The following is a 12,121-nucleotide window of genomic DNA, read 5'->3' on the forward strand; positions in this document are numbered from 1 at the left end:
GGACACAGGGACATGGGGACACGGGGTCAGCAGGGATGTGGGGACATGGGGACAGTGGGGACATGGGGACATGGGGACACAGGGACATGGGGACACAGGGACATGGGGAGATGGGGACACAGGGCCAGTGGGGATGTGGGGACATGGGGATGTGGGGACAGTGGGGACACGGGGCCGTGGGGACCCTGCCAGGGCCAGGTGCTGGCACCAAGTGTGAGCACGGGGGGGGGGGGGGACGGACGGGACACGGGACACACGGACCAGCTGTGGGCGTGGCCAGATGAGAGGGGCGTGGCCAATCGGGGCGCGGCACCACGAGAGGCTGTGGGGCCATAAACAGGCGTGGCCAGGCCAGGTGGGCGTGCCAGGAGCAGGTGGGCGAGGTTAGGACAGGTGGGTGGGGCCAGTAGCAGGTGGGCGTGGCCGGGGCAGACGGGCGTTTCCAGGAGCAGGTGGGCGTTTCCAGGAGCAGGAGGGCGTGGCCAGGGGCGGGCGGGCGTGGCCAGGGGCGGGCGGGCGCGTCAGGATCAGGTGGGCGTGGCTAGGATCAGGTGGGCGTGGCCAGGGGCGGGCGGGCGCGTCCAGACACTGACGCCAAGTAAAGGGGGGTGGGTGGGTGGGGACCGGGCATGGGCGTGTCCAGGGGCGTGGCCGAAGGGGCGTGGCCGAAGGGGCGCGCCCAGGCGGCCGGGCGCACCTTGAGGCAGTTGTAGCCGATGATGCAGAGGAAGGCGACCAGGGTGTGGGCCAGGGCCAGGCCCTGCAGCGCCGGCTGCATGTACCCCGTGCTCTCCTCCAGGAAGTAGTACACCACGCTCTCCCTCCCCGGCCTCGGGCCCCTCGCCCTCCTCGGCCACCGCCGCCGCCGGCCCCGCCGCCCCCCGGCTCCTCCTCCGCGCCCGGGGGGTGCTCCGACACCTGGGGGGGGGGGGGGGGGGGGGGGCGAGGGACCGCTGCGGCACCCGCCCTGGGCGTCCCGCTGCCCGCCACCCCCACCCTGCGGACCCCGCAGCCCCCCCCCAGGGAGCCGGGGTGCCCCCACCCCCCGCCGTAGCCCCCCAGGGAGCCGGGGGTCCCCCTGCCTTGTCCCACACCCCGCCATGGGGACCCAGGGGTCTGGGGTGCCCCAACCCCATCTGACACCCCCTCAATGGGGACCCAGGGGTCTGGGGTGCCCCTGCTCTATCCCATACCTCCCCCCATGGGGACCCAGGGGTCTGGGGTGCCCCCACCTCATCTGACAACCCCCCCATGGGGGACCCAGGGGTCTGGGGTGCCCCTACCCAATCTGACACCCCCCCCATGGGGACCCAGGGTCTGGGGTGCCCCCACCCCATCTGACACCCCCTCAATGGGGACCCAGGGGTCTGGGGTGCCCCCTACCCAATCTGACACCCCCCCCCCATGGGGACCCAGGGGTCTGGGGTGCCCCTACCCCATCTGACACCCCCCCCCATGGGGACCCCAGGGGTCTGGGGTGCCCCTGCTCTATCCCATACCCCCCCCCCCATGGGGACCCAGGGGTCTGGGGTGCCCCTACCCCATCTGACACCCCCCCCCATGGGAACCCAGGGGTCTGGGGTGCCCCTGCTCTATCCCATACCCCCCCCCATGGGGACCCAGGGGTCTGGGTGCCCCCCCCCCCCCCCAATCCCCCTCCCGGGGACCCAGACCTTGTAGAAGAGGAGGATGAAGTTGATGGCGAAGGCGAGGAAGAGCGCCAGGAACCGCAGGTTGTAGAAGTTCCTGGACAGGTAGTTCTGTGCCGGGGGGGGCGGGGGGGGGGGGGGGGCACACACGCTCAGGGCTGCGGCACCCCCAGCCCCACGACCCCCAACCCCCCCCCCCCGAGCACCCAGAGCACCCACCCAGGGGCCATCCCCATTGATGGGGGTCCCATCGCCCCCCCAGGCTGCTCCCCCAGGGGTGGGGGTCCCGGTGCTCAGGCAATGGGGGTCCCGGCCCCCCCCCCCGGCCCCCCGGCCCCCCCGTACCAGGAATTTGACCCTCTGGACCTCCAGCTCAGCCCAGAACTCGAAGGCTCCCTCGGCCGGCGGCTCCCGGCGCTCCCGAAGGACCGATTTCCTCCTCTTCCTGGGGGCCTCAGGCTCGGGCCCCCCCTCGGCCGCCTCCGCCCCAGCCTTCTCCCCGTTCTCCGTGCTGCAGAGAGGGGGCTGCCTGGGTGGGGGTCTCCAGCGGGACCCTCCGCCCTTCCCACAGCCCCCCAGTGGGGCCACGGACCCCCCATAGGGCCATGCACCCCCCAATGGGGCCATGCACCCCCCCCCAATGGGGCCATGCACCCCCAATGGGGCCACGGACCCCCCATAGGGCCATGCACCCCCCATAGGGCCATGCACCCCCCTATGGGGCCATGAACACCCCCCCCCCAATGGGGCCATGCACCCCCAATGGGGCCACGGACCCCCCATAGGGCCATGCACCCCCAATGGGGCCATGAGCCCCCCCCCCAATGGGGCCATGCACCCCTCAATGGGGCCATGAACCTCCCATAGGGCCATGCACCCCCCAATGGGGCCACGCACCCCCCCATGGGGCCATGCACCCCCCAATGGGGCCATGCACCCCCCCCCAATGGGGCCATGCACCCCCCCCATGTGACCATGCACCCCCCAATGGGGCCATGCACCCCTCAATGGGGCCATGCACCCCCCCCCCAATGGGGCCATGCACCCCCCAATGGGGCCATGCACCCCCCCATGTGACCATGCACCCCCCATAGGGCCATGCACCCCTCAATGGGGCCATGCACCCCCCCATGGGGCCATGCACCCCCCAATGGGGCCATGCACCCCTCAATGGGGCCATGCACCCCCCCCCCAATGGGGCCATGCACCCCCCAATGGGGCCATGCACCCCCCCATGCGACCATGCACCCCCCATAGGGCCATGCACCCCCCCCAATGGGGCCATGCACCCCCCAATGGGGCCATGCACCCCCCCATGTGACCATGCACCCCCAATGGGGCCATGCACCCCCCAACGGGGCCCTGGCCCCCCACGTACTCGGCTTTCTCGGCCTCGCCCGCCGGCTCCTCTTCCTTCTGCGGCTCCTCCACCACCTCCTCCCCGTCCTCCTGCGGTGGGGGCCAGGATCAGGCCCGGGGGGGGCACGGGCCGGCCCCCCCCCCCCCCCCCCAAAAAAAGCCCTGCTGGGGCTGGCCGTGCCCATAGGGAGCAGGAACCGGAGGGCTGGGGACCCCCGCTCTGCTCCCCACTGCGGGGAGGGACCCCAGGGTCCTCCCCCCCATAGGGACCCCCCCAGGGGACCCCGGGGTCCTGCCCCCCCATCGGGACCCCCCCAGTGTCCTGCCCCCCCATAGGGGACCCCTGGGGTCCTGCCCCCCCATAGGGACCCCCCTAGTGTCCTGCCCCCCCATAGGGGACCCCTGGGGTCCTGCCCCCCCATAGGGGACCCCCCCAGTGTCCTGCCCCCCCATAGGGGACCCCTGGGGTCCTGCCCCCCCATAGGGCACCCCAGGGTCCTCCCTCCCATAGGGACCCCCCCAGTGTCCTGCCCCCCCCCATAGGGGACCCCTGGGGTCCTGCCCCCCCATCGGGACCCCCCCAGTGCCCTGCCCCCCCATAGGGGACCCCTGGGGTCCTGCCCCCCCATCGGGACCCCCCCAGTGTCCTGCCCCCCCATAGGGGACCCCTGGGGTCCTGCCCCCCCATAGGGACCCCCCCCAGTGTCCTGCCCCCCCCCCATAGGGGACCCCTGGGGTCCTGCCCTTCCATAGGGACCCCCCCCAGTGTCCTGCCCCCCCCCATAGGGGACCCCGGGGTCCTGCCCCCCCATGGGGATCCCCCCAGTGTCCTGCCCCCCCATCGGGACCCCCCCAGTGCCCTGCCCCCCCATAGGGGACACCTGGGGTCCTGCCCCTCCATAGGGACCCCCCCAGTGCCCTGCCCCCCCATAGGGGACCCCGGGGTCCTGCCCCCCCATGGGGATCCCCCCAGTGTCCTGCCCCCCCATAGGGACCCCCCCAGTTCCCTGCCCCCCCATGGGGATCCCCCCAGTGTCCTGCCCCCCCCCCATAGGGGACCCCCGGGGTCCTGCCCCCCCATCGGGACCCCCCCAGTGCCCTGCCCCCCCATAGGGGACCCCTGGGGTCCTGCCCCCCCATAGGGACCCCCCCAGTGTCCTGCCCCCCCCCCCATAGGGGACCCCCGGGGTCCTGCCCCTCCATAGGGACCCCCCCAGTGTCCTGCCCCCCCTAGGGGACCCCGGGGTCCTGCCCCCCCCCGAGACCCCCAGCACCCTGCCCACCCCCCCCCCCGGGACCCCTCCCCACAGGACCCCCCCTCCCCGAGCCCCCGTCGGCCGCCTACCCCAATCTTCCTCCGGAGGATGGGGGTGCCCTCGGGGGTGGGGGGCTCGGCAGCGGGGGGCTCCCCGATGTCCCCCAGCCCCCCGGGGGCGTCGGGGGCCGCCAGCCGATAGTGCCCGGGCTCCTTGCGCGCCCCGAAAGCCGCCGGCGCCGCCGCCGCCGCCGCCGCCGCCGCCTCCTCCTCCTCCTCCTCCTCGGGGGGCTGCGGCAGGAGGGGGGCGGGCGGGGGGCCGGGGTCTTGGGGACCCCCCTCCTCTGCCCCTGCTCCCCCGCCGGCCTCGCCGCCCCCCACGGCGTCCTGGGTGGGGTCGGGCATGCTGGCCAGCAGCTCGGCCAGGGCCAGGCGCTGCGCCCCCTCCACCAGCCCCCCTCCGAAAAGGGAGGTCCAGGCCAGGCGCCCCACGGCCGCCAGCACCCCGCAGCCCCCCAGCAGCCCCCCCAGCAGCGCCCGGCCGGCGGCCGCCCCCGCCGCCCACGCCAGCTCCCGGCCCGGCCGCCGCCGCAGCCGCCGCAGCCGCCGCCGCCAAGTCTGGGGGGAGCCCAGCAAGCGCCGCAGCCCCCCGGCCCCCGCCAGCAGCTCCCCGAAAGCCGAGGCGGGCTCGGCAGGGGGCGGGGGGCCGGCGGCCTCGGAGGCCTCCTCCTCTTCCTCCTGCTCCTCGTCCTCCCCGCCTTGCCGCGGGGGTTCCTCCTCGGAGAGGCGCGAGGCGATCTGCATCTCGAAGATGGTGTCCTCGCAGAAGTTGACGAAGAGCTCCATCTTCTCGGCCTCCCCCCCCTCGTTGACCACGTCGAAGATGAACTGGCGCTTGGACTCCTTCACCTGGGGCATCTCCCACTGCGCCTTGTTGGCGGCGCTGATCTCGAAGTAGAGGCGTTCGATCCGCCGAGCCGCTCCCATGATCTCGATCCGCCCCAAAAAAGGGCGGAAATACTCCAAGATGCTGGCCGCTTGCTCCAAGAAGGTCCGGAGACGTTGGTCGTGGGGAACGTGCTCCGAGAGGTTGGTGAGGAGCACGGCTACGTTGAAGCCGATGTCGCGAGCGGGTTCTTGGAAGCGACCGGCGAAGGCTTCCACGTCGATCATCTCGTTCTCGTCCGCCTCGGAGCAGGAGAGCAGGAACTGGATCTCGGCGGGTTCGTACTGCTTCTGGCTGTCCATCGCCTTCTGGAAGTCCTTCTTGGAGATGAGACCTCGCGGGTCCGAGACGTAGTCGCGGAAGGCGTCCGAGGCCACGATGTCCCGCAGCTTCAGGAACATGTCGAAGAACTTGAGGATCATGGTGACGTTGCTGGAGGACTCCACCAGCATGTCCACCATCTGCCGGGCGATGGTCCCGTTCACCACGTTGCCTGTGGAAGGGGTTGGGGGGGGTTGGGGGGGGTGGGGGGTGTCCCATCAGGTCCGGGGGTGCTGTGGGGACAGCCCCGGTGCCTGGGGACACCCTGGAGAGTGAGGGGACACCCTGGGTGGTCAAGGGACACCCTGGAGAGCACGGGGACAACCCTGGTGACCAGGGGACAAGCCCCAGGTGGCCAAGGACACCTCAAGCGGCACGGGCCACCATGGATGGTGGGAGCACCCTACAGAGCCAGGTGACACCCTGAGGGATGGGGACACCATGGGTGGTCAAGGGACACCCTGGAGAGTGAGGGGACACCCCCGATGGCAGGGGGACAGCCTGGATGGCGAGGACACCTCAACCTGGGGGGGGGGGACGGACACACGGTGACCCCGGGTGGCATTAGGACAGCCCGGCTGGCGGATGGGATGTCCTGAGGCCACGCGGCGTGGGACGGCGAGGACACCCCGCACGGCAGGAGGACCCTGGGTGACGCTGGGACACCCGGGGCAGCAGGGGGGGGTCCTGGACGCCCCGGGGGGGGGACACACACGACGGGGGGACCCCACCTTCCAGCAGGGACAGCAGCATCACCACCATGTCCTTCTGCAGGTCCAGCAGCTCCTTCAGCAGCCCGATCTGGCTGGAGTCCTGGGGGGGGGGACGGACACACCATGAGCCCGAGGTGGCCCCCCCCGCCCATGCCGTGACCCCCACCACGGCCCCGGACCCCCTTACCTGGGGGGCAGGACCCGCTCCGGCACCGCTCCTCGCGCCACGAGACAGAGGGTGGGTGGTGGCCCCCCAACTCGCGCGCAACCCAAGCGGGGGGGTCCGAGCGGGGGGGGGGAGGGCTTTGCCATGCCGGGGCGGGGGTGTTAGCGAGGCCATGCGGCGGTGGGGAGGGGGGGGGACGGGGCGGGGGGGCTCGGCGGGTGCTTACGCCCATCCGCGGTCCCGGCGTTCGGCCCATCTGGCGGCAGCGGGGCGGAAAGGTCCGTCAGAGCCAGCGCGGGGTCTCTCGGGGCCCCCCCGGGGTCTCGTGTGTGTGTCCCCCCCCCCCCCCCAGCTTGGGGGGTCCTTAGGGTGCCCCAGGGCCAACGGGATGGGTTGGGGGTCGTGGGGGGGCTGCTGATGCCACCTGGGTGTCCCCAACCCCCCCCCCCCCCGACTTGGGGACAGCGAGGAGGGGGCAGCGGGTTAGTAGGGGAGGTGGGGGGGGGGCTCCCAGTGCTCCCAGTGCCCCCCCAGTGCCCACCTGGGCCAGCTTCTTCATCATGTGGGCGAAGACGTGGAGGAAGCCGACGACGGCGTCCCAGAGGCGGCTGTGGGCCAGGCTCTGCTGGTTGCCCGTGCAGGGACCCTGCGGGTGGTGGGCACTGGCACCGCCGGCCCCGGGGACCCCCCCGAGACCCCCCCGGGGACCCTCGGGGAGTCCTGGGACCCCCAGAGAATTGGGAGCCCCAGGGGACAGCAGGGACGCCAGGATCCCTGGGACGTTGGGGCTCCTGGGGACCCCAGGGACATCGGGACCCCTGGGACACTGGGGTCTCCTCCCAGGGGCTTCAGGACCCCCGGGGGACCCCCTGGGACACCAGGGCCCTTGGGGACCTCCCAGGGACAGAGGGACCCTCAGGGACCTTGGGGACCTCCTAGGGACATCGGGACCCCTGGGATCTTGGGGTCCTTGGGGACCTCCCAGGGACATCGGGACCCCCAGGGTCCCTGGGGACCTCCTAGGGACATCGGGACCCCTAGGATCTTGGGGTCCTTGGGGACCTCCCAGGGACATCGGGACCCCCAGGGACATCAGGACCCCTTGGACACTGGGGTCCTTGGGGACCTCCCAGGGACATGGGGACCCTCAGGGTCCTTGGGGACCCCCAGGGACATTGGGACCCCTGGGACACTGGGGTCCTTGGGGACCTCCCAGGGACATGGGGACCCCCAGGGACATTGGGACCCCTGGGACACTGGGGTCCTTGGGGACCTCCCAGGGACATCGGGACCCCCAGGGGCCTTGGGGACCTCCCAGGGACATCGGGACCCCTGGGACACTGGGGTGTCCTCCCAGGGGACCCCCAGGGACATCAGAGCCCTTGGGGACCTCCCAGGGACATCGGGACCCCCAGGGACATCGGAACCCTTTGGACACTGGGGTCCTTGGGGACCTCCCAGGGACACTGGGACCCCCAGGGACCTTGGGGACCTCCCAGGGACATCGGGACCCCCAGGGTCCCTGAGGACCTCCTAGGGACATCAGGACCCCTGGGATCTTGGGGTCCTTGGGGACTTCCCAGGGACATTGGGACCCCAGGGACCTTGGGGACCTCCCAGGGACATCGGGACCCCTGGGACCTCGGGGTCCTTGGGGACTTCCCAGGGACATGGGGACCCCTAGGACATCAGGACCCCTGGGACACTGGGGTCCTTGGGGACCTCCCAGGGACATGGGGACCCTCAGGGTCCTTGGGGACCCCCAGGGACATCGGGACCCCTGGGACACTGGGGTCCTTGGGGACCTCCCAGGGACATCGGGACCCCCAGGGTCCCTGGGGACCTCCTAGGGACATCAGGACCCCTGGGATCTTGGGGACCTCCCAGGGACATCGGGACCCCCAGGGTCCTTGGGGACCCCTGGGACATCAGGACCCCTTGGACACTGGGGTCCTTGGAGACCTCCCAGGGACATCGGGACCCCCAGGGACCTTGGGGACCTCCCAGGGACATCGGGACCCCTGGTACCTCGGGGGCCTTGGGGACCTCCCAGGGACACGCAGGGACACCAGGATCCCCAGGACACCAAGACTCCAGGGGACCCCAAGGATCTCGGACCACCACCTCCAGCCCCCCAGGGACATCGCGGGGGGCTGCAGGGCCCATGCCACCGGGCGGTGCCTGGCGAGGGGCTGCGGGGCTGGGGGGCTCACCTGGATGTACTCGGTGAGGCTGTTGAAGACCTGCTTGGCCACCGCCATGGCCTTGGAGAAGTTGCGCTTCCCCTGCTCGTCGATGACGTCCTTCCCCGAGTAGTACCAGTAGAAGTCGCTGATGGACTCCTGCCGCGGGGTGGGCACTGTCAGTGGAGGGGACGCGGGGACCGCCAGCAGCACGAGGACACGGGGACGGGGACGTGGGGACCACCAGCAGCACGAGGACACAGGGATGGGGATGTGGGGACCACCAGCAGCACGAGGACACGGGGATGGGGACGTGGGGACCACCAGCAGCACGAGGACACGGGGATGGGGACGTGGGGACCACCAGCAGCACAGGGACGTGGGGACACGGGGGGGGTGGGGACACGGGGGGGGTGGGGGACCCAGGCTGGGACGTGGGACAGAGCAGGGCGAGGGGACGTGGGTCAGGGATGGTCGGGGACGTGGGTCAGGAAGGGGGGGTTGGGGCTGGGGCCGAGCCGTGGGGTCCAGGCTCCGGAGGCCGCGGCGTGGGGCTGTGGGGGGGGGGCCGTGGGGCGCCGCGGGGCCGGCTACCTGCAGGCGCAGCAGGTAGTCCACGGTGCAGATGATGATGTTGATGGTGGTCGTGTTCCCCGTCTGGGTGCGCAGGTAGTTCTGGAAATCTGGGGGGGGGGGGGGGGGGAACGGGGTGAGACCGGCCCCACAGCCGCCCTACCGCCACCCCACGCCTGCCCCATAGCCCCCATGGCCGCCCCATAGCCCCTCCTGCCCCATAGCCCCCACGGCCGCCCCGTAGCCCCTCCTGCTCCATAGCTCCTTCTTCTGCCCCATAGCTCCTTCTTCTGCCCCACGCTCCTCCAAAGCCCCTTCCCCACCCCAGAGCCCCCCAAAGCCCCCTCGTGCCCCATGGCCGCGCCCCACGCCCCCGTAGCCCCTGTCCCCGCGTCCCCTCACCGTTGTTGTGCCCCTCGCACAGCAGCTGGAGCAGCCGGAAGAGATCCTGCGTGAACTCGTCGTCCGACATCACCTTCTCCCCTGGGGGACGGGGACGGGGACGGCGTCACGTGGGGCCACGGGTGGCCAAGGGGGGGCCCCGAGGGGGCCGCAAGGTGACACCCCGGGGTGGCCGCAGGGTGACGTCCCGGGGCGGCGCGGGGACGTGCTGCAGCGGCACGGGGACAGCCCGGGGTGACCGCGACACACCGAGACGGCACGGGGACACCCCAGGGTGGCATGGGGACACCTCAGGGCGGCACGGGGACACCCCAGGGTGGCACGGAGACACCCCAGGGTGGCACGGGACACCCCAGGGCGGCACAGGGACACCCCAGGGTGGCACGGGACGTGCCAGGTTGGCATGGGGACGTGCCAGGGCAGCACGGGGACACCCCAGGGTGGCACGGGACGTGCCAGGGTGGCACGGGGACACCCCAGGGCGGCACGGGGACACCCCAGGGTGGCACGGGATGTGCCAGGGTGGCGGGGGGACACCCCAGGGCAGCACGGGGACACCCCAGGGCGGCGGTGGGGACGCGCCAGGGCGGCACGGGGACACCCCAGGGCGGCACGGGGACACCCCAGGGCGGCGGTGGGGACGCGCCAGGGCGGCAGGGGGTTAGCACGGGGGGGGGGCAGCCAGCGGGGCCGAGGGGTCAGGGACAGACGCGCTGCGGGGACACGGCCGGGGTGGCAGCCAGGGGACCGGGGACATGCAGTGGGTCCCGACCCTGCTCTGGGGACAGGGCCACCCTCCCCCAGCACCCCCCGGCCCGGAGACCCTACGATACCCCCCGTCCTATAGACTCTATATGATCCCCCCAGTCCTATAGACCCTACGATACCCCCCGTCCTATAGACTCTATATAATCCCCCCCGTCCTATAGACCCTACGACACCCCCCAGCCCTATAGACCCTACGATACCCCCCGTCCTATAGACTCTATATGATCCCCCCGTCCTATAGCCCCTACGACACCCCCCAGCCCTATAGACCCTACGGTACCCCCCGTCCTATAGACTCTATATAATCCCCCCCGTCCTATAGACCCTACGACACCCCCCGTCCTATAGACTCTATATAATCCCCCCCATCCTATAGACCCTACGACACCCCCCAGCCCTATAGACCCTATATGATCCCCCCAGCCCTATAGCCCCTACGACACCCCCCAGCCCTATAGCCCCTACGATACCCCCGAGCCCTATAGACCCTACGATACCCCCCGTCCTATAGCCCCTACGACACCCCCCAGCCCTATAGACCCTACGATACCCCCCCCGTCCTATAGACTCTATATAATCCCCCCCGTCCTATAGACCCTACGATACCCCCCGTCCTATAGACTCTATATAATCCCCCCCGTCCTATAGCCCCTACGATACCCCCCAGCCCTATAGACTCTATATAATCCCCCCCGTCCTATAGCCCCTATGACACCCCCCAGCCCTATAGACCCTATGGTACCCCCTGTCCTATAGACTCTATATAATCCCCCCAGCCCTATAGCCCCTACGACACCCCCCAGCCCTATAGACCCTACGATACCCCCCGTCCTATAGCCCCTACGATAACCCCGAGCCCTATAGACCCTACGGTACCCCCTGTCCTGTAGCCCCTACGACACTCCCCAGCCCTATAGACCCTACGATACCCCCCCCGTCCTATAGACTCTATATAATCCCCCCCGTCCTATAGCCCCTACGATACCCCCCAGCCCTATAGACTCTATATAGCCCCCCCAGCCCTATAGCCCCTACAATAACCCCCCGGTCCTATAGACCCTACAATAACCCCCCCAGCCCTATAGACTCTATATATCCACCCCAGCCCTATAGTTTCTATATACCCCCCAGCCCTATAGCCTCTATATACCCTCCCAGCCCTATAGCCTCCGTATAACCCTCTCCAGCCCTATAGCCTCTATATACCCCCCAGCCTTATAACCTCTATATAACCCTCTCCAGCCCTATAGCCCCTATATAGCCCCCCATCCTATAGCCTCTATATACCCCCCCAGCCCTATAGCCTCTATATAACCCTCTCCAGCCCTATAGCCTCTGTATAACCCTCTCCAGCCCTATAGCCTCTATACACCCCCAGCCCTATAGCCTCTATATAACCCTCTCCAGCCCTATAGCCTCTATATACCCCCCCAGCCCTATAGCCTCTATATAACCCCCCCAGCCCTATAGCCTCTGTATAACCCTCTCCAGCCCTATAGCCTCTATATACCCCCCCAGCCCTATAGCCTCTATACACCCCCAGCCCTATAGCCTCTATACCCCCCCGGCCCTATAGCCCCTGCGATAACGAGTATTTACCGTTCTCACGGCTGATGACTGGCACCAGGAGCCGGGAGGGGAGAGAAGGGGAGAGAGGAGGTGAGTGGGGGGGGTCATTAGGGCTGGGGGGGTCATTAGGGTTTGGGGGGGGTCATTAGGGCTGGGGGGGTCATTAGGGCAAGGGGGGCATTAGGGCGAGGGGGGTATTAGGGCTGGGGGGGGTCAC

The 12,121-nt window shown here is 70.2% G+C and overlaps 1 protein-coding gene across 1 annotated transcript in view; it reads right to left on the bottom strand.

Moving 5' to 3' along the window:
* Positions 1 to 384: 384 nt before the first annotated feature.
* The window catches only part of LOC142403720 (ryanodine receptor 1-like), a 52,203-nt gene continuing 40,466 nt past the window's right edge, over positions 385 to 12,121 (bottom strand). Inside the window, 13 exon segments of the mRNA XM_075489940.1 lie at positions 385 to 588; positions 698 to 822; positions 825 to 918; positions 1,674 to 1,760; positions 1,995 to 2,160; positions 3,028 to 3,098; positions 4,354 to 5,702; positions 6,262 to 6,343; positions 6,951 to 7,055; positions 8,623 to 8,751; positions 9,187 to 9,275; positions 9,568 to 9,648; positions 11,935 to 11,952. Of these exon segments, the coding sequence (XP_075346055.1) occupies positions 385 to 588; positions 698 to 822; positions 825 to 918; positions 1,674 to 1,760; positions 1,995 to 2,160; positions 3,028 to 3,098; positions 4,354 to 5,702; positions 6,262 to 6,343; positions 6,951 to 7,055; positions 8,623 to 8,751; positions 9,187 to 9,275; positions 9,568 to 9,648; positions 11,935 to 11,952 (2,600 nt within the window).

The sequence above is a fragment of the Mycteria americana genome, unplaced genomic scaffold (genome assembly GCF_035582795.1).
Source record: "Mycteria americana isolate JAX WOST 10 ecotype Jacksonville Zoo and Gardens unplaced genomic scaffold, USCA_MyAme_1.0 Scaffold_43, whole genome shotgun sequence".
NCBI classification, from domain to species: Eukaryota; Metazoa; Chordata; class Aves; order Ciconiiformes; family Ciconiidae; genus Mycteria; species Mycteria americana.